At 41.7% G+C, this 22885-nt stretch overlaps 1 protein-coding gene across 1 annotated transcript in view; it reads left to right on the top strand.

The window, feature by feature from the left end:
* Positions 1–22428, top strand: part of arih2 (ariadne homolog 2 (Drosophila)) — a 72888-nt gene extending 50460 nt beyond the window's left edge. Inside the window, exons 11-15 of the mRNA XM_078543153.1 lie at positions 1731–1882; positions 2307–2450; positions 6836–6904; positions 15091–15174; positions 21057–22428. Of these exons, the coding sequence (XP_078399279.1) occupies positions 1731–1882; positions 2307–2450; positions 6836–6904; positions 15091–15174; positions 21057–21134 (527 nt within the window). The 3' untranslated portion in view covers positions 21135–22428. The remainder of the gene's footprint in view (positions 1–1730; positions 1883–2306; positions 2451–6835; positions 6905–15090; positions 15175–21056) is intronic.
* The last annotated feature ends 457 nt before the right edge of the window (positions 22429–22885 follow it).

Raw genomic sequence — 22885 nt, forward strand, 5'->3', positions numbered from 1 at the left:
TTCAGTTTGTATTCTAACATTTGTACATTTTTAAAAAAGGGTGTTTTGATAAATTTAGACTGATTTATTTTAGTTGCATGCAGCCTAATTACTGGATCCTAGAGTAACCTTTTTAACGTGGTGTAGTTCAACAGGGATATATCCATCAGGCAAAGACTCAGATTCTAAATTAGCAAATAATACCAAAGTTTATTGAAAATTAGTTTATTATAAATTAACTAAAGGAACAAAAGATACAGTGTACTTAGAGACTTCACAACTTCAAATGGATGGCCATTCCAGAAGAAGTGGAAAATGACTTCAACCCTTCTTGCCGACAGGAATTCTGCCTCTGTCTCGGAAGGAAACTGCACTATCTAGGCCCCATGCCAACAGGAATTCTGCCTCTGTCCCTGAGAAAACACAATACAACTGATTTTCCTTCACTTGGTGTGAACAAACAGGATGGTTCCTGAAACACACATTTCATCCTGGCATTACCCCACCTTGATCCATTTTGTTAACAGCGAACTGGCCAATAATGTTGTAAGGTTCATTGAATTTGCCCATGTTGCATAGCTTGGCAGCAGGCGTTCAAAACACAAAATGGCTTCTTTTAGATAGGGTTTTAGTACAAAATTGTGGTGTGACTTTGTTAGCCTATTACAGAATACTTGTGTTTATAAAAGATTCTCAAAGTGGTTAAGTTAAGCAGGCAACCTAAATCCTACTAAAAGAAAATCTAAAATCTAGGTCAGCTTACACATTCTCTCACTATATCATTTTATAGATGTGGTGGAGAAGTATAATGTGCATTTTTGGAAGTTTTGGAGCCATAATATATGATGGGTTAATCAAAGAAAAGAAATAGCACAGGTAAAGGGATGGACCCAGAGCTGCTACTGTAAAACCCACCATTGTTTGTATTGTGCTACTCTGAAGTTGGTGTGAATCAGGTCCTTGGAATTGCAAACTCAAGTTGCATTGATGTAGCACTTTTCATGTAAGAAACCATTTCAAAGTGACTTAGTTTGTGGATACAAGCATTTGGATACTGAATGTGTTGATTGGAGGTTCAGGACTCCACAATGAAATGGATGTTCACTTTTAAAAAAAAAATGTGCTAGTTGGAAATATCTTGTACTTCTCCCCTGTATGCTGTAAATCAAGAGCAAGTGTCATCTCTTCAGTGGACGTGGGGTTAGATAATTAGGTTGGGCTTATGTAATTCTGCCCCCCTTTTTAAAGTCACATGTTGCCACTGTCCACATTTATAATTGAGGCTGACAATATAAGCTAGTCATCCTGTAATTTCACCCTGTTACGGTGATGGTACATTAGCGGATTAGCAGTTTTCGTTTTAAACAATGACTTAGACTGGATAATATTGCCATGCAGTGTGGGGAAAGGTTGACAGTCATTGTAGTCAGTTTGCAGAGCTAAGATTTTTTTCCCCCCTGCTTGGCAGTGTGGAAGTGCTGAGGATTATTGTAATCTTCCCTGGTTAATGTTAATGGATTGATTTAGGAGTTAGCATTTTTGAATGTTTCTTACCAGGTAGCACAATTTGCAATTGGACCAGATAGTAGTTTTTGGGACACCCTTAAGAGTTGGACCTTAAAGAAGCATTGAGCTTGAAGTAATAATTCTAAGGAGGGAAAATAAAATTCGGGGCTAGCCACTTGATTATGTATTATTGAAATTTACCAATCCAAGCTCTCCATTTTAAAATTGTGTTCATTTCTTTTCAGATTTCTGCTGGATGTGCCTGGGGGATTGGAAAACCCATGGCAGTGAGTACTATGAGTGCAGTCGGTACAAGGAGAATCCTGACATAGTGAACCAGAGCCAGCAGGCACAGGCCAGGGAAGCCTTGAAGAAATACTTATTCTACTTTGAAAGGGTAAGGGTTGTATTGGCTGAAATATCCTGAAATTGCTGGTTAAGGTCTCAAGGGTGCCAGCAGCCTCTATTGGCCATTGATCACACTTCGTTTCAGATTGAGTGTTGGCTGCTTAACTTTGGGAGCCTTGCGACCATGCCTGACCCATTTATTTCTGTGCTCACCCTTGCCTGCTTACCACTGCTTTCTTTATCACTATGAAGTATATGCTCGTGATTTAAGAAGGAGTAGTTCGAACCTCAATCCTGCAGATGAGGTGGTGTTGAGTACTAAACTTCTTCATTTTTGTCGATGTCACTTTGGAAGGAAGGAATAGTAATCCAGTGATAATGTTCTGGGGTCCTGTCGTTGTAGTGGGAATTTAGGGAAGCTTTAAGTGGTGTAAATTAGTTTTATCTTTTTTCTATCTCCTTTGTCTATGTAGTGGGAAAATCACAATAAGAGCCTGCAGCTAGAAGCACAGACGTACCAGAGGATTCAAGAGAAAATCCAGGAACGAGTTATGAACAATTTGGGAACGTGGATCGATTGGCAGTACTTACAGAATGCTGCCAAGCTCCTTGCCAAGGTATTTAGTGCTCACTGAGTCATGTGTTCACAGGCTAGTAAAACTAGGACATAGACTAGTTCTGAGATAGGCAAAGTATGAAATGGATCTCTTAAGTGCCTGTGAAAGTACAAATCAATCCTGAGTTAACGAAGCTGCTGCAGTGGTTTCAATGTGTTGCATTTGTTCCCTGCAATTTGAATATTAAACTTTGGTGTCTCCTGTTGAAATCAGCTAAGCAAATAGAAATTAGAGAGACTTTAACCAGGTTCTCCTTATCTGTGTAATCTCCTTCACCGCTACAATCCTCCAAAATGTCTTTGCTCCTCCAATTCTAGCCTTTTGCACATCTCAGGTTTTCATTGCTCTACCTTTGGTGGTGGTGCCTTCAGCTAAACTCTTTAATTCCCTCCTTAAGCCTTTCTGCTTCTCTACTGCTCTCTCCTCCTGCAAGGTGCTCCTTAAAACCTACATTTTTGACTAAGCTTTGGTTACCTTTTTTAATAGCCCCTTCTGTAGCTCGGTGTCAAATTTTGTTTGATAACACCCTTGTTTGATGCGCCTTGGGGTATTCATTACATTGAAGGTGCTTCATAAATGAAAGTTATTGTTCTCCTTCATTTCATGATCTAGTGGGTAAATGCACTGCTCGGTCTGTAATTGATCTGAAACAAGCAGGATTATTTCAGATTTGATTCCTGACTCATGCTGAATTGGCCTTGCCCAAGGATCATATTGGTTCCTATTGGTTATCTTGTGACCTCTGCTGGAAGTTCCTGCATGCAGGCATCTGGTGACCTCAGAATAAACGGCGAATACTACATAATTAGATTGTGACCTTAAAGAATGTAGCTAAGGAGATCTTAACCCCGTGTTTGGCTGGATTGCAGCTCAACTTCTAATTACAGTTGAGTCTTGGTGTCCTGGGAGTTGATCACAAAAGTAAGCGCAGATGATTAAGCTGTTTTGCCTATCCATCTCATCCTCCCATGGAGATCTGTGTCTCCTTCCTCCCACCGTGTTGAGGTGCATTTTTAGTGGCATTTCTCTGTGGATCTAACTTGTACCCTCTTTTACCAGGATAGGCCATTATACCATGTAACATGCAAATATATTATTCTGCTACTTACGTGGTATTGCATAGTCATAACTGTCTTTTCAATGGTTCCAGAAATATTTGGATTAGTCATTCTGATTCCATGACAATTTGTTATTACGAAATTAAGATTGTGGGGGGGAAACAATTCCTACCAGTAGATGTCACCAGTTTGGTTTCCTAAGTACTGTACTGTTTAAGTGTGGCGAAGGGTTCTTGCTAGATACATCATTACTTGTTGCTACGATTGGTTGGTTTGGACTTTCCTTTGCTGTGCAGAGATGATAATGGGCATGTCCTGCTTACTTCCAGTCACCCCTAATGGAAAGTGTGTGTGGGCTTTGGGCCATGGACAGAATCAAGCCTGGCTGTCGTACCCATGGCTAAATAGCTTGCTGATATTTACTGTCTAGAGCCACTGAGTCCAGGGGAGGAGAGGGGGAACTTTGAGTGGGTGGGAGAGAGAAAACATTGGAGCACTTCTGTGAACCTGGGCTGTGCAACAAAATAAAATGGTTGGAGGAGGAATTTTTATTTTTTATTTTTAGGACATTGACCTGCACCAGTGTTTAAAAGAATTACAGCTGGTGCTACTCTATATTCTTGTCATAGGACGTGGAAGGAGGTGAGGAAGCCATTGTATGTCATCTGTTTTGGGAAGACTGACGTAATTGTGGTTGGTTTGTAATCTTTAACTGTTGAAACCTCTGTGACTTGTTGACGATGCTCTGCAGCCGTTCGTTTATTTTTAATGTGCACATCCACAAGAGTTCCAGCTGGCCGCAACCTCACACCCACCCACCGAATCCACTCCACCCCTCTAGTAGTGAGAATAAAATGTGACTAGTGAGAGATCTTCCAAGATCAGTGGTTCTGAACATATGTGACGGGATCTTTTGCTCGTTCAGTCAGCAAAAAGTAATTTTAGTTTGCTCGTGGATCTGCCATGCTGGATCAGAGAGTACTCTGGTCTACAAGGACAGGAACCATTATACCATTTAACTAGTGAATTGATTATTCTGCTACTTTGCCAAAGCTGTCTGTAATTCTTGTCCCTTTAAGGCCGCAGGTCTGATTGCTGTTGATGTGCATCTGGCGGTCAGTTACATAGTCCTGTGTAGAGGCTGAAATCAGTGTGTGGTTATTTAAGATTGCTGAAACAATTTCTTAAAGGATTGGTGGGGACTTGTAAATTCTCAGCCTACACCACGAGATCAGGAAAACCTAGCAGAAAATGACTAGTCTTGTGGTGTCTTTCTTTGCCCATTACTTTTTAAAAGTGACAAATTTGCATGTTTAAACACTTGAAGTGCAACTAACTATGTCTTATGTCAATAACTATTTTAGAAAACTTTTATATCTCCTTGTTAAAAATAGAATTCCTACTCCTGGAAGTTGGATCTGCTGTGCAAAGAATGGCAGAAATCTAACTGTTGAGAATATAGCTTTCTTTCCAAATGTATTCTCCCTCTTTCCTTTTGTGAGTTTTCTGCACCATCCTGTCTGACTGGATGTGCTGATTTTAAATTCCCAGAGCCTTTCTGAAGCCGCCAACGAGAGGTGTGCAACCAGGAACTTTGGAGTTGACTCCCCTCCCAGTCTGCTGTCAGTCTGTCTTGTGTGTCTGGCTTTTCCTTGCATCAGGAGCGCAGCTTGTGTAGAATGCTGGATTAAATCCATGTCTGTCATTCATCGAGAGAGAGCAACGGGGGCTCAGTGAGGAGATTGACCTTAAAATAGGTACAGGCTAAACTTTTTGTCAGAGATTGAATTTGCTAAACTGAGCTTGACCTTCACTGAATTGTATCTAGAGCACATTTTGATTCTACTACTTGCAATCATGAACTGTTGGTTGACCTTGCTGACAAGTCTGCCTCTGATGATTGGGAACAATCCTGTGCTTGCCATTGTTTTTATGATATAGAAAAGTTAGAGCCTTGGATAAACTGAGACAATGATATCAATATTTGTGTCAGCGTCTGAACAGGAGGCCACATACATTGATCAGTGTGAATACGTTAGAAACTCTGAAAATATAGAATCATTTGTGTGGTTTCACTGTTACATCGTGGAGTATCACTTTGCAGTTAATTGAGATTTAGTAAAGAATGAGGGTCTTTATTGGCTTTATCCTTGAGTATTCAAACTATTCAAACTTTCACACGACAAGTGATCACTGACTTCCTGGTGGAAGGTCAAATACAATGGTATGAAGTATTTGCAGCATAGAAACATGTTGTTAGGCCAACAGGCCGTGCCAGTGTTTATGTTGCACAAGATCCCCCTCCCACTCCTCTCAGTCTAATCCCATCAATATATCTTTCTATTCCTTTCTTCCTCCTATATTTATATAACTTCCACCTGGTCTACTTGCCTAAGCTACTTCCTATGGTAGCGAATTCTACAATCTAACCACCCTCTGGATAAAGAAGTTGCTCCTGAATTTCCTATTGGATTAATTAGTCACTATCGTATAATTATGCCACCTCGTTCTAGTGTTGCTGACAAGTGAAATGTCTTCTCTGTGTTTACCTTATTGAAACATTTCACAATCTTAAAAACCTCTATCAGTTCAGTTCAGGTGAGTCCTCAGTCTCTTTTCTAGAGAAAGGAGCCTTGAACTGTTCATCCATTTAAGGACTATCTAGATGCTGTGATTTTGGGGGAAAAGGGACTAACCCATCTTCTGGGATGTATGAACTGAATAACCTTCCTCATCTGTCTTTGCAAGATAATTGTGGCTGAAGAAGATTATTCGGCTTATTTTATTATATCCACCCAGCAGCAGTCATGACAGCAGTAAGTTTATTGTTGAAACTCATCTTGAGCTGTTTTGTCCCCTGATTTGAACAACTATGTACATCCCATTTTTAGAGACTGCTTGTGGAAGTTTGGCTGTCACCACCAGCAGCCTCCTAATGCTGACCCGTCAGGTTATATGCCGGGCCACTCATTTATGGCAAAGGAATTGGCCTGGAAAGGTAAGCGCTCACAGTGATGAGCTTTGTCGAAAAGGAAATTAATGTTACAGGGCTTTATTCGCACACGTGCTTAAGGACAGTTCACTTATAGGCATTCTCTGGGGATATTAATTGAACTTAGAATCGTAGCATTTTAAAGAAAAGTATCCCTTCTGTCTATCACACCCACGCCGATGATACTCTGAGAGAAATACGTTATTTCACTTTCTCTTTTTCTCCTCCATTCCCTTCCCACCAAAAGTAACTTACTGTTTTTTCCTGAAGTTCAATTGAAATAGCCTTTTAAGGTGCACCTTCTACAGTAATTTTTTTTCTTTTCCTTCCTATAGTGTCGTTACACTTTGCAGTATACATATCCATATGCATACTATATGGAATCTGGGCCTAGGAAGAAACTGGTAAGAGCTTTGAACAGAAACATTCTGAATCGTGCTGTCCTCTCTGTTCAAAATGTAATTTAGCAATTCAGTGTGGAGCACAGGCCCTTTGCGGTTTTGGATGCATTCCAAAAACTGTCTCATTGATTTGCTGCATCCTGTTTTGAGGTAAGACATTTTTAGCCCTCCCTAACAGCATTGTGGGCGTACCAACACCATATGGACTGCAGCAGTTCGAGAAGATATCTCACTGCCACCTTTTCGAGGGCAATTAGGGATGGGCAATAAATGCCTTGCCAACAAGCTCACACCCCAAGAACAAATAAAAAGATATGCCTGAAAGTGCTGAAAAAAACTCAGCAGGTCTGGCAGCATCTTTGGAGAGAGAAACAGAGTTAACGTTTCAAGTCCTGTATGACTCTTCTTTGGAACAGTCTGAAGAAGTCTTGTTGGACCCAAAACGTTAACTCTGTTTCTCTCTCCACAGTTGTCGCCAGACCTGCTGAGTTTCTACAGCACTTTCTGTTTTTATTTCAGTTCTCCAGCATCCAATGTAAAAGAAAAGCCATATATCTGTGATTGGTTACAACCGTGCATGAGTTTAAAAAAAGACTATCAAGTGCAGAATTGTAGTATAAACAGAAAATGATGAAGTACTCAGTAGGTCAGGCAGCATCTGTGGAGAGAGAAAAAACAGTTTGTGTTGCGGATTGATGACCTTTTGTCAAAATGTTCGTATTTATGCTGAGGGTTGAGTGTCTTTGGAACTCCCCCTCTTCCCCAGAAAGCGGTGGAAGCAGCATCATTGAATATTTTTAAGGCAGAGGTAGATAGATTCTCGACTAACAAAGGAGTCAAAGGGTATCTGGGGTAGGTGGGAAGGTGGAGTTGAGACCACAATCAGATCAGCCATGATCTTATTGAATGGCAGAGCCGGCTCAAGCTGAATGGCCTACTCCTGTTCCTAATGCATATTTTTTATGTGTTGTTTCTCACTCTGTAGATGATACCTGATCTCAGAATCATAGAATTGTTAAGATAGATTAGAAAAGTTGGGAGTATTATCCTTGGAGAAGAGAAGGCTGAGAGGAGATTTGATGGAGGTATTCAAAATCACGAGGGACCTGGACAGGGAGAGACTGGTCCCACTCGTGAAAGGATCAAGAACGAGACGGCACAGATTTAAAGTAATCGGCAAAAGAAGCAAAGGCAACATGAGGAAAGCTTTTTCACGCAGCCGGTGGTTAAGGTCCAGAATGCACTGCCTGAGAGCGATGGAGGCAGGTTCAATTGAGACGCTCAGAAGGAAATTAGAATGTTATCTGAAAAGGAAGAATGTGCAGGGTTATGGGGAGAAGGTGGGGTAATGGCACTAGGTGAATCGCTCATTTAGAGAGCTGCTGCAGAAATGATGGGCCGAATGGCCTACGCGCTGTAACAATTCTGTGATTCTGCTGAGTATTTCTATCATTTTCTGTTTCAGACTTCCAACAGGCACAGCATCTTTCTTTTTTACTACGGAATTGTAGTGTTATGTTCATAACATTTTGCCCTATAAAGTTAATGAAACATATTTTATTCTGGCAGCAGGACCAGGAGCACAGTCATAGAACAAAAATCTATGTGATGCATTCACTGAGCTCTCTTAGGAAGTGTGCATGGGAGTATGTGGAACATTCCTTGTTCCAGTCCTACTCAGGCTCTCTCCCACAATTCATTTTTCGGTACAGATTGTATTGGTGCTGCTTCCTGCTTGTCCGGAGCTGAAGAAGTTGAACCAATTTTGCCACCAATTTCCATCCTTCTCACTTTCATGTAGTCCACCTCTGACTCTTTCCTTCCCTTCCCTTGACTTCTCTGTCTCCATTTGTGGGGATAGCCTGTCTACTAATATTCTTACAAGCCTATGATAAAAGCAAAATACTGTGGATGCTGGAAATCTGGAATAAAAACAGAAAATGCTGGAAAAACTCAGCAGGTCTGTCAGCATCTGTGGAGAGAGGAACTGAGCTAACGCTTCAAGTCCGTATGACTCTTCAGCTCTGAAGAGTTCATGTGGACTCATTGTTAACTCTGTTTCTCTCCCCACAGATGCTGTCAGACCTGCTGAGTTTCTCCAGCCTTTTCTGTTTTTTATTTTGTTACAAGCCTACTGACTCCCACAGCTACCTTGACCCCTGCTTCCTGTAAAGGCTCCATTACATTCTCCCAGTTTCTCCGTCTCTAACATCTGTTCTGACGATACTACCTTCCACAAGGTGCTTCCGACATGTTGGGATTTCCCTGCCCCGCACCCCGCCACCACTGTGGTCGACAGGGCCCTCGACCATGTCCAACCCATTTCCTGCACTTCTGCCCAGCACACCCACCAAAGACCATAATCGAGTTCCTTGTGTCCTCACTTTCCACCCCACCAGCTTCTGCATTCAGAGGATTATCCTCCACAATTTTCGCCAACTCCAGCATGATGCCATCACCAAACACATCTTCCCTTCCCTTCCCCTGTCAGCATTCCAAAGGAACTGTGTCCACCACGACGCCCTGGTCCATTCCTCTATCACCCTCAGCTCCTCATTCCCTTCCCGCAGCACCTTCCATGCAATCGCAGGAGATGTAACTCCTGCCTGTTTACCTCCTCCCTGCTCAATGTCCAAGGCCCCAGACACTCCTTCAAGTTGAAGCATTTATTTCAATTTAGTTAATATAATCACTGTTCACAATGCCGTCTCCTATACATTGGGGAAACCAAACGCAGACTGTGTAACCGCTTTGCAGAATATCCCCGTTCAGTTCACAAGCATGACCCTGACCTTCCAGATGCTTTCCATTTCAATTCACCACCTTGCTCTCATGTTCACATTTGTCTCTGGCCTGCTATGATGTTCCAGTGAAGCCCAGTACAAGCTTGAGGAACAACACCTCATCTTCCAATTAGGGACCTTACAGCCTTCTAGACTTAATATTGAATTCAACAATTTCAGACCGTGAACTTTGTCCTCAGTTTTGTACTTTTTTCCCCCTAGTACCTGTCCAAATTTTGTTCTCATGTTTTGCTTCCTGACAACGTTGACCTTTATTCTGCTATTAACACCTACTCTGGACCAATGCTTTGTTCCTTTACTATTCCCCTGCCCTCTAACCTTTCCCTTTTGCTTCCCCTGACCCTACCCCCTTTTTCAACAGCATAAAACCTATCCCATTTCCATCTCTCTTCAGTCCTGAAGTCATATTGGACTAGAAATGTTAACTTTGTTTCTCCACAGATGCTGCCAGACCTGCTGAGTTTTTCCAGAAATTGCTGTTTTTATTTCAGATCTCCAACATCTGCAGCATTTTGCTTTCGTATTGGGAAAAAGAGTAGGTCATTTCGCTAACATAGCCTTTTGATCCAGAAAATAACTCCTCTTCCTGCCTATCCCTAAAATCTTAATTCCCTCCCTAACTGAGATGAGTCAAACTTTTACTGTTAGAATTCTGCCAGTCATTCAGCCTTTTGTGACTTTTACATGCCCCACGCACACCCATCTTCACCCCCCCCCCCCTGCTTGTTGTGACCTCCTTCCCACTCTCTGCACATACCCAACATCCCCTTACATAAGAAATAAGAGCAGGACTAGGCTATTTGGCCTCAAACCTGCTTTGCCATTTAGCCAGATAATGGCTGATCATACCCTCTTCCCACCCTTCCTAATGTGCTGTTTTCCTCTTGTGCACAGCCTCCCTCCTACCTACGCATGCACCCTCCCACTTGCACAATCTTCCAATCGCTTTGAGCCTTTGATTTTTAAAGGTATCAATTGATCCAGATGGACATTTGCTGGTAATGCGTGTCACTACCTTGGATGTGAAGCTAAAGTTCTTCTAATCTCACTGGGTTTGTGAATTTTGTAACTGCATCCTCAGGGTTCCTGTCCCCATTTCACATTTAAGGTTATTTAATTTGAGAAATGTAATCCCGGTAGGTCTGGAGAGCAATATGCTGATTGAAAGCTGAATTGTTTCCTTCCACCTGGTACTGTATTGGTTGGCTTGTCGACACCTTCTGTCTGTGTGCTGTTACTTCAATGCCGCTATAGACGAGGGGCATTCATTTTTCACAGGGCAGGATATGGTGACGAAGGAGCCATAATTCATTAGTTAAGAGTCTCTTTTGGGTACAATTGAACACATCTGTAAAAATCCATATCACACTTAATTTACTTACTTTTCCCTGTTCTATTCATGGTATTCTTTGCAGATGTAGAACATGGCTTAGTATTGAAGGCTGCTATGAAGAAAATGACCTTTTCTTCAAGTCCTGCTCCCATAACTTAAGTTTGAGATTAAGAAGGAGATGTTTGAGTTAACTAAGGATAGCACAGATTTGTAAAAGGTGTATCATGCTTGACTAACTGAATATTTTTGAAAAAATAACAGAAGGTTGATGAAGGGAATGCGGTGGATGTTGTCTATATGGACTTCAGGAAAGCATTCAACAAAGTACCACATAAAAGTGTTGGTTAACAAAATTGAGGCTCATGGAATAGGAGGAACAGTGTCCAATTGGATAAAAAATTGACTTGAGGACAGAAGTCGTGATAACTGGTTATTTTTCAGACTGGAGGCTGATAGACCGAGGTGCTCCTCAACAGTCAATGCTAGTACCACTGCTATTTTTCATATATTTAAATGGAACTTGGAATACAGAGTAGGATTTCAAAATTTACCAGTAGTACCAAACTTGGAGGAATGGCAAACAATGAGGCTGATACGAATCGCCTGCAACATGGCAAAGGTAGATAACAGAATGGGAAGGCAAGTGGCAGATGGAATTTATTACAGAGAAGTGTAAGGTGATGCACTTTGGCAGAAGGAATAGGGAGAGGTAATATAGACTTATTGGTACCGTTCTTAAGAGTGTGCAGGAACAGAAGGACCTGGGGATGCATGTGCATTGATCTTTGAAGGTGACAGAGCATATTGAGAGTGTGGTTAGCAAAGCAGATGGAATCTTGAGCTTCATAAATAGAGGCATGGAGTACAAAAGCAGGGATGGAGTTCCCCAGGGGTCAGTGTTGGGACCCTTGCTTTTCCTGACTTATGCAGTGACCTAGACCAGTGGTTCCAATCTTTATACTATAAAATATTTTGAGACACAACTCCTCTTTTCTTCAACTGAACTGCCATTTAGCAAAAGCATTTTATCTCTGAAACCCTCCCAAAAACATGTCAAGCCACCATCTGTTTAAGCAGTTTACAATGAAAGCCTTATCACTAGCTGCATGTCAAATACAATAATTTTTAATAGAAAATGTACAACATTTATTTCTTTCCCATTAAAGATTTCAATTGTTTTCAGTTTTAAGTCTGCATTTCTCAATGTGAAAGTTCATACGTGTAACATTAAAAAAAAAAGCTGTTTCTTCTCATTCATTAAAAAACATAGAAATTAAAAACATATGAATGAGCTTGAAACGTAAATGAAGGAAATACTTTGAGCAGCATCTGACTGGCAGCATCAGTGTGACAACTAAGCCTGCCTCTGTGAGCAGAGTCTCTTGACCCAGGGAGGAACTGATGACATAGCAACTCGCAGGTCTTGCTCCACCGAAAGGCATTCCCTCCTTTTGTATTTTTTTTACATAAGGCAGTGTTGAGAGCGCCAACTTGCGCAGGTAGGTTGTGGGTAAGAGTCCTGCAACCTGAAATAGATGAATATTTTTGTCCCGCAAGCAACCAAAATGTGCCCAGAGGCATCTTTGCAAACTTCAGTTTCAATGTACGATCCACCCTGAGCTCTGCAAATTCCTCTTGTTAATGACAATTTCCTTGACGATTCAAAAGAAAGTGAGCTAAATGGATCACGTACCCAGTCAAAAGTCTCTCATACTTGTGGAGGGGAAGTAGCATTTGAACTTCTCCTGTAGTGTTTCAAGATGTGTGGAGATGAGGTTAAGCATGGTTATGCCAGCCAGGATTCGCTGATGCCAGCTTGAACATCTCAGTCGACCCACTTGCCACTTTTCCTGCCAAAAATATATGAATCAGTGCAAAACGTAAATGAAGGACATACTTTAAGCAGCACCTTACTGGCAACATCAGTGTGACACCTAAGCCTGCCTCTGTGAGCAGAGTCTCTTGATCTGGGGAGGAACTGATGACATAGCAACTCGCAGGTCTTGCGAGGTCAGTTTTGATCCAAAGCCTTGAAGTTTATCTGTGGCAGTCGGAATGCTCTTGTTTTGCCCCTGCATTTTAACATTCAGTTCATTTGGATGGCTGAAGATATCTGAAAGATATGCAAGCTTAGCACACCAAGAATCATCACATATTAAATCTGTGTGTGGCAATTCATGCAGAGCCAAAAACTTTTTCAGCACGTTACGGAGACTATAAAAGCAGGAGAGGAACTTTCCCTGAGACAGCCATCGCACTTGTGTGCACGAGCAAACCCTGGTTCTTGGTTCCCATCTCTTCACACAAAATAGTAAACCAGCATGATTTCAAAGGACATGATTTTGCATAAGTCATGATTTTCACTGTTTGGTCTAATACTGCAGTTAACTCAGATGGCATTCCCTCCACCACTGATGCACAGTGGCAGCAGTGTGTACCATCTACAAGATGCACTAAAGGAACTCACCAAGGCTCCTGAGACAGCACCTTCCAAACCCAAAATCTCTACCATCTAGAAGGACAAGGGTAGCAGATAGGTGGGAACACCACCACCTGGAAGTTCCACTCCAAGCCCCTCACCATCCTGATTTGGAAATATATCGTTGTTCCTTCACTGTCGCTGTGTCAAAATCCTGGAACTCCCTCCCTAACAACACTGTGGGTGTACCTACACCACGTGGACTGCAGCGGTTCAAGAAGGCAGCTCACCGCCACCTTCTCAAGGCAATTACAGATGGGCAATAAATGCTGGCCTAGCCAGCAATGTCCATGTATCATGAATGAATAAAAAAAAACGTGTGAGGTGATTCATTTAGTTAGGAAGAACATGGAGAGACAGTATAAAATAAAGGGTACAACTCTTAAAGGGGGTGCAGGAGCAGAGGGACCTGGGTATATATGTGCATAAATCATAGGAGGTGAAGGGCAGGTTGAGAGAGCAGTTAATAAAACATACAGTATCCTGGGCTTTATTAATAGGGGCATAGAGTACAAGAGCAAGGAAAGGAGGTTATGTTGAATTTGTATAAGTTACTGGTTCAGCCTCGGCTAGAGTCCAGTTCTGGGTGCTGCACTTTAGGAAGAATGTGAAGTCATTAGAGAGTGTGCAGAAAAGGTTCACTAGAATGGTTCCAAGGATTTGGAACTTCAGATATTAGGATAGGTTGAAGAAGTTAGGACTGCTTTCCTTGGAGAAAAGAAGGCTGAGAGGAGATTTGATAGAGATATTCAAAATGCTGAGGGGTCTGGACAGAGTAGACGGAGAAACTACCCACTCGTGGAAGGATTGAGAATGAGAGGGCACAGATTTGAAGTAATTTGCAAAAGAAGCAAAAGCGATATGAGAAGCAACTTTTTCACACAGTTAGTGGTTAGGGTTTGGAATGCATTGCCTGAATATGTGGTGGAGGCAGGTTCAATTGAAGCATTTAACAAGGAATTAGACTGTTATTTGAAAAGCAAGAATGTGCAGGGTTACAGCGAGAAGGCGGGGAAATGGCACCAGGTGAGTTGCTCATTCAGAGAGCCAGTGCAGACATAATGGGCCAAGTGGCCTCCTGCTGTGCTATAACAATTCTGTGAATTAAACTTCTGTGAACACACTTCGGGACAGAGGTAAAGACCTTGGAAAAAGTACCGAGGAGGCTCACTAAGAGTGTGTCAATAACCAGAGGTGGTCTTTTTAAAAAAAAAATTGGAAGAAGATCGATAGGGCAGATGAGAATTATTTTTTCCGGAGTTGTCAGGATTTGGAGCATTCTACCTGAAAAAGTGGTGGAAACTGATTCCGTAAATAATTTTAAAAGGATATTGCCCGGGTACTTAAGGATATGGAACTTACAGGGTTACGGACAAAAAGTGTGGATGTGGGACTAAGCACGACTGCTCTTTCAAAGACCTAGCGCAGGCATGACGGGCTAAATGACGGCCTCCTGTGATGTTAAGTTCCTATGGTTCTATGAAATCTGCAGTTCCCAGAAAGCGGTTGGCTTTTGTTTCTTGCACTGCTTGCCTTGTATTTTTTTACTGACTTCAAACATTCTCTTTTCTAGTTTGAGTACCAGCAAGCGCAGCTGGAAGCAGAGATTGAAAACTTGTCCTGGAAGGTGGAACGAGCAGACAGTTATGACAGAGGGGTAAGCAGTGCACTGGGGCAAATTCACCTGTCTAACAGTTGTTCAGATCTGTGTGTATGGAGAAAAGCAATAATTATTCAACATTTAAGCTTGAGAAATTTAGTGGAAAGATTCAAAATTTATTGCTAGCCATGGCCACTGTGTGGGATTTGTGCAGAAACTGCTGGAAATTGACTGAAGTGGTTTGAAATAAGTGGATTGATCAGGGCTGGTACAAATAATAGTTTATTTTTGAAAAATGCAGTTTAGGTAAAATGGGAAACGAGGCGGTTTCTCTGGTAAATGATGGCCCAGGGGAAGGCACTTCAAACATTTTCAAATATGCACTTGAATGTAATAAAATGTAACGTGCAAAGAGGTTCTAGCCATCTGCTTTTAGTGCAGTGTGTGCAATTTTATTCCCTAAACCTGTAAATCTTGGAGTGTAATCTGTACTCCTGTTCCCTATCTCTTCTCCCAGAAAAACCAGATGATGTGTGCAAAGTATAAATTATACACGAGTGCAGAATTTCATAAGTAATAAGAGCAGGAGTGGCCCCCTTGAGCCTTTTCTGCCACTCAATAAGATCATAGCTGATTTTTTTCTACCTATCTAGAGCTGAAAACACAGAAGAAAAGACCATGCAACTCCACTTTCCTGACCTAGTCCCATATTCCTTGATTCCCTTGGTGTCCAAAAATCTGTCAATCTCAGCTGTGAATATATTCAACAACTAGTCATTCACAGGCCTCTGTGGTAGAGAATTCCAAAGATTCACAACCTTCTTGAGTGAAGAGATCTCTTCTCAGCCCTAAATGCTTACTCCTTTATCCTGAGGCTATGATCCCTGGTTCTAGACTTTCCAGACATAGAAAACAGAGTCATACAAACATACGAATTAGGAGCAGGAATAGGCCACTTGGCTCCTTGAGCCTGCTCCACCATTTAATAAAATCATGATTGATCTGATTGTAACCTCCTGCCTACCCCCGATAACCATTTGCCTCCTTGTTTATTAAGGATCTATCTACCTCTGCCTTGAAAACATTCAAAGACTCTGCTTCCACTACCTTTTGAGGAAGGGAGTTCCAAAGACTACACTCTGAGAGAAACAAATTCTCCTCATCTCTGTATTAAATCGGCAATCCCTTATTTTTAAACAGTGCCCCCGAGTTCTAGGTTCTCCCACAAGAGGAAGCACCCTCTCCCTTTAAGACCCCTCAAGATCTTAAAGGTTTTAATCAAGTTGCCTCTTACTCTTCTAAACAGGTGCAAGCCTAGCCTGGCCAACCTTTCGTCATGAAACAACCCACCCATTCCTGGTATTAGTCTAGTAAACCTTCTCTGAACTGCTTCTAACACCTTTATGTCCTTCCTTAAATAAGGAGACCAATACTGTACGCAGTACTGCAGATGTGGTCTCACCGATGCCCTGTACAGCTGAAGCATAACCTCCCTACTATTCAGTTCCCTTTGCAATAAACAGTAATATTCCATTAGCTTTCCTAATTACTTGCTGTATCTGCAAACTAACCTTTTGTGATTTACGCACTAGGACACCCAGATCCCTCTGCATCTCAAAGCTCTGCAATCTCTCACCATTTAGATATTATGCTTCTTTTTCAGTCTTCCTGCCAAAATGGACAATTTCACATTTGCCCACATCATACTCCATTTGCCAGATCTTTGCCCACTCTCATAACCTAGCTATGTCGCCCTGTGGCCTCCTTATGTCCTTTTCACAACTTACTTTCCTACCTATCTTTGTATCATCAACAAATTTAGCGATTGCACCTTCAGTCCCTTCATCCAAGTCATTAATATAAATTGTAAAAAGTTGAGGCCCCAGCACTGATCCCTGTGGCACACCACTCATTATATCTTGTCAACCTGAAAATGACCCATTTATACCTACTCTGTGTTTCCTGTTAGCTAGCCAACCTTCTGTCCATGCCAATATGTTGCCAGTATGTGAACTAATGAAACTTTTCCTGAATGTAGGGAATTTTGGAAAATTAAAACCAATGCATCAAATGTCTCACTAACCACGTCTTTCAAGACCCTACGATGAAGTCCATCAGGACCTGGGGATTTGTCAGCCTGCAACTCCAACAATTTGCTAAATACCACTTCCCTGGTGATTGTAATTTTCCTGAGTTCCTCCCTTCCATTTCTTGACTTACAGATATTTCTGGGATGTTACTTGTATAACCTATAGTGAAGACCGATGCAAAATACCTGTTCAATTCATCTGCCATCTCCTCATTTTCCATTATTAATTCCCCAGACTCACTTTCTGTAGGACGCATGCTCACTCTGTTAACTCTTTTCTTATCTAAATATCTATAGAAACATTTACTATACGTCTTATATTACTAGCTAGCTTTCTCGTATGCTCTAATTTTTTCCTTCTTAATCTTTTTGTCATTCTTTGCTGTTCTTTTTATTCTGTCCAATCTTCTGACCTGCCACCTGTCTTTGTGCAATTATATGGTTTAAGTTTGGTATGGTCTTTAAATTTTTTTAGTTAACTACGGGTCTTCCCCTTAGAATTTTTCTTTCTTGTTGGAATGTATTTATTCTGTGTTCTGAAATATCCCTTTAAATGTCTGCTGGCGCATCTCCATTGACCTATCCCTTAACCTCATATACCAGTCCACTTGAGCTTTCTTTGCTTTCATGCCCTCATAATTGCCCCCTTTAAGTTTAAAATACGAGTCTTGGACTCTTTCTTCTCTCCCTCAAATTGAATGTAAAATTCAATCATATTATGATTGCTGCCACCTATGCCTTCACTGAGGTTATCAATTAATCCTATCTCGTTGCACAATGCAAGATCTAGTACAGCCTGCTCTTTGGCTCCAGAATGTGATGTTCCAAGAAACTATCCTAAAAACATTCTTTGAACTCCTCATCCAGGCTACCTTTGCCCATCTGATTTTTCCAGTCCATCTGTAGATTAAAATCCCCTTTCTGACAAGCTCCCATTATCTCTGTGCTACCATGTAGTTACAATTAGGGAGCCTGTACACCACTCCCACAAGTGACTCCTTACCTTTATTGTTTCTCACCTCAACCCAAACCGCTTCTACATCCTGGTTTCCTGAGCTTAGGTCATCCCCCTCTGATGTGCTAATACCATCATTAAACAGAGCCACCCCTCCACCTTTTCCTAGCTTCCTGTTCTTCCTAAATGTCATGTACCCTTCAATATTCAGGTCCCAGTCTGTCACCCTGCAGCCATGGCTCTGTAATGGCTATCAGATCGTACTTATTTATTTCTATTTGAGTTATCAGTTCATCTGTTTTATTTTGAATGCTATGTGCATTCTGGTACAAAGCCTATAGGTTTATCCTTTTATTATTTTTGTAACGTCTAGTCTTAGCTGCTGGTTTAGTCCTTAGATTTATACTCTCTGTCCCTTCCTGTCATGGTCTGTTTATTATTTCTCATATTAGTACCTTTCTCTCTAGTCTTGTGTCTACTCTTTGGTTTACCACATCTTCTCAAATTTTATCCCTTGCCCCCACTACTTCCCTAGTTATACAGCTCACTAAAACGCCAGCCCCAGTACTGTTCAGATGTAGACGTCCCAATGGTACAGCCTCCACTTTCTCCAGTACTGGTGCTAGTGCCCCACGAACTGGAACCCACTTCTCCCACACCAGTCTTTGAGCCATGCATTCATTTCTCTAATCTTATTTGTCCTATGCTAATTTGCAAATGGCTCAGGTAATAATCCAGAGATTACCACACATAAGGTCCTGCTGCTTAATTTGGTGGCCAGCTCCTCATACTGACTGTGCAGAACCTCCTTCCTCACCTGCCTATGTCGTTGGTACCTACATGGATCATGACAACTGGATTCTCCCTCTCTTACTGTAAGTTCCCTTCCAGCCCTGAGCAAATGTCCCGAACCCTGGCACCGGGCAAGCAACACAGCAGTCTGGACTCTCACTCTTTGCAGCAGAGAACACTGTAAATCCGCCTCACTATACTGTCCCCTTCTACCACTACATTCCTTTTTGCTCCCCCCTGGTACTTGAATGGCTGCCTGTACCATAGTGCCATGGTCAGTCAGCTCATCCACCCTACAGCCCCCACACTGATCCAAACAAGCCGAAAGAACCTCAAATCTGTTAGATAATTGCAGAGCCTGACACTCCTGCCCTTTGGCTCTGCTTACCCGCCTCAGCTACAGTCACACCTTCCTGTCCCTGACCACTGACCAAATCAGAAGACCCTATCTTAAGGGGTGTGACACCCCCCCCCCCCTCCCTCAACCCCACCCCACCCGTCCGATGTGTCGCAGTGTCTGCAGCTTGACCTCCAGCTCAATGACTCTGAGCTGAAGCTCCTCAAGCTGCAGACTCTTACTGCAGATGTGTTTGCCCTGGATCTCTCTGGTATCCAGGAGCTCCCACATGCTGCAGCCGTGATACATCTCCTGTCCTGTCATCCTTGGGTATTTTAATTAATTACTTAATTACTTCAATTATTTATTTTCTTTTATAGATTTTATTAATCTTGCCACAAATTGCTGTACTATTTTAAAACTTGGGAATAGAATAGACCTTAACCACTCATCTGATACTGACCAAACAGCAGGCTTCTTCCCTGTAGTAGACTTGGAACCAATTCCTACTGGATGAAAAAGCAAAGGAACGCCTCCTTCCCCAACTATCTCAACTCGCCAAAGTCTAGCAGCCTGTTCAAGTTCACACTCCAGTGTGGGGTCACTTTGAGTAAAGGGACTAGCCGAGCCCAGGTACAGAAAAAAGAGTTTATTCTAGTTACCTTAATTAACTATCTACAGCTGCTCCCCAGTGGGTAGCTTCTATCTCCTTTCTTCGGCCCTAAGCTCCAGCACTTTGTTTGAGGTCGTGCTCCAGAATCAAAATGTTTCTGAAATAAACCCTAGAATTGGTGGCTTTGGGTACGATTAGCTCTTTGTACATAGGGTGAGAGAAGAGCAGGTCACAGATTTATGGCATTTTGCATCCTTGGATTTAAATAATACACTAGATTCCTTAGGTGCTCTCCTGAATACCTGAAAGTAGAATTGAGTTCAATTCCAGATGTATCTTTTACCTCTGCTATTTTCTCTGGAGAGTTTTGAAGTAATTGTTCTGTTCTAGCACAGTGGTGATATTGTGATTCCACCCAACCCCAATATTATCGCAATAGTAAGGTTTGAAGAACCATAGCTTTCCAGTAGAAATATCAGATATTGGTAAAGTTTTGAAATAACAAGAGACATGAGGATACAACCCAAAATCCTTAACTTTCGTTTAACTCAACAATATTGCTTTGTAAATGCTATAGTGCATTTCATCAAAATATAAAAAATTCAGATGATCAGCCTTTCAGCCCATCGTGCTTATGCTGTTGCTTGATCTCATGGGGGATTTAACTAGTCCCATGTCCTTGCCCTTTCCCCATTCACTTTTATCAATAGCACACTCACCTCAGCATCAGAAAGGTCCACCACAAGACATGAATACATAATCTAGGGTGAAACTTCAGTGCCTGATCAGCCGGTCCTAAATTCAAAGAGGAGGCAAGAGTTATCCCAATATTCTGGCCAACCACATCCCTCAACCAGTGCCACCAAAATAGACTTATTGGTCACTTAACCTCATTTGCTATTTGTTGGACCTTAGTGTGCAAAATGTCTTAATGCCTTTGTCAATAGAACAGATTACATTTCAAAAGCAGTGCTTAGGATCATCCCGAGGAGGTGAACGATGGCATTTAATTCTAAGCTTATTGTTTCCCCATCTATTTAAACAAAAGATCCAGGGGGATAAAAATGAAGAATAAAATTTATTGTTGTCTTGTGCATCTGTTGGAGGAGTTTGGCTGTACTTTGATCACTTTTTTTTCTGCTTTGCATTTCAGGATCTGGAGAATCAAATGCATATAGCAGAACAGAGGCGTAGAACACTGCTTAAGGATTTTCATGACACATCAGACTAAAGGAGCCCTGTGGATGTGGTGGTGCATTGAAAAAGGCATTGGCTGGGGAAGAAGATGAAATATTGTTTTTATTCCTTGTTTCTTTTTTTTTCATCTGCCGTTCCTTTGGTTTTCTTTCATTTTTTTTTTTGCTGGAATAGTCAGCAATGCTTATGGGTGATTCCATTCATGAGCTGCAATAGTGTTAGACTTATTTTTAGAAAAAAAGATGTATTTCTTTTTTTTTAAAGAGAAAATAATATGCGCTAACATTGAAAAGGGAGATTCTTTAAACCTTTTCAGAAGCCTGGGCTTTTACAAACACTTTCATAGAGACTGGAAGGATTGCAGAAGGCTCAACTTCCCACAGACTTTTATGTACCTTTTCACTAGAACAAAACTATTTGGGGCATTCGTGGCACAACCTAATTATAGTGCATACTGGCACCAAGGCACTCTGCTTAGGCGATTACTGGGAAATGCAGACTGCTTAGAAAGAAGTCATTTGGGAATAATTTGGTTTTCTGGTATCTTGTGTTAATGTGCATTATTTGCTAGCTTTGTCTGGGAGCAATTTCTTTTCAGTCTGATTTAGGTGGGGTGGTGTCAGTGATTCGAAGGAGGGTGACCTGTCTGTGTGAGGTGCCATATACTGTAGGGCGCTTCCAAATGCCTTCTGAAGAACACACAAAGTCTGCCATGTTTCTGGTCATGGATGGGAGGGAAAAGCAATCGTTAAACAAGTTCCTGCTGTTACTACCTCTACTATGAATAGACTAACAGCTGGCTCGCACTGCATTGCAAGGCAGTGAGGTTCAGGAATGTTTGAAAGATTCATGAAGTACCTGACTTGCGCGGCCCCTTCCCGCTACCCTCAGCAGTTTGTTGTGACCCCGTTATCCCATTTGCAAAAAAAAAAAACAATTTTTGGAATAGTTTTAACTTTTTTTTTTAAAAAAAAAGAAAAATTGTGATTTGAGCTTTTGTCCCTACCCACTTCTTGTAACGATTTAGTTGATGTACTTGCTATTGGTGAGATGGGGGTCCCAGTTGTGTTTTGGGATATACAATAAATACGTTTTTGTACGTTTCAAATTTGTCATGCTACCTCGAGTGCGTTCAGCACTCTGATCCGCAGTGATAAGAGTGAAAACTTTTTTTTTTTGGGGGTATTTATGATGTGAATCATTTTTATTTCCCAGATGTTGCAGCTGAGAGTTTATGTAACTTCTGTAATGTTTTCAAATACTTGTGCTTTCTGCAGCAATAGAACCACTGTATCATTCATTACTGATATAAAAGTTATTTAATTCCGCTTGCTTGCCATTGTCTGAAACCTTACCAGACCCCTTTTCCTTCCACTTCGGGGGGCACGCTCTGCACCTGAGCTGAGCTGAATTTGCTCTTGGTGTTTTTATTTTTTTTTTTTTGATTTGTGTTCCTCCTCTTTCTGGCTCTCTGACCATATGCCTGAGAAGTCGACTAGCTCCCAGTACTGGTGGCAGGGAGACTCCAACTGCCTGTGAGCTGCCACATATCACCATAGCCTGCGAGACAGGCACCAGTGCCATTGAGGATTGGAGCAGCTGCTACATGGTGTTGATGACTATCTCTCTGATTATGGTTTTTCTTCCTCTAAATAGGTGGAGATTGGTAATGCAATAGCTTCGGGATCAGACCTGTGGTTTTGCCTTCCCTGTGCTCATTTTCCCCAATGGCAAGGAACCCCGTTTTTTAATGGAAGCAATGCAACCAAGTCTTTTTCTTTTGTG

Source organism: Cetorhinus maximus, chromosome 6, assembly GCF_964194155.1.
Source record: "Cetorhinus maximus chromosome 6, sCetMax3.hap1.1, whole genome shotgun sequence".
Lineage (NCBI taxonomy): Eukaryota > Metazoa > Chordata > Chondrichthyes > Lamniformes > Cetorhinidae > Cetorhinus > Cetorhinus maximus.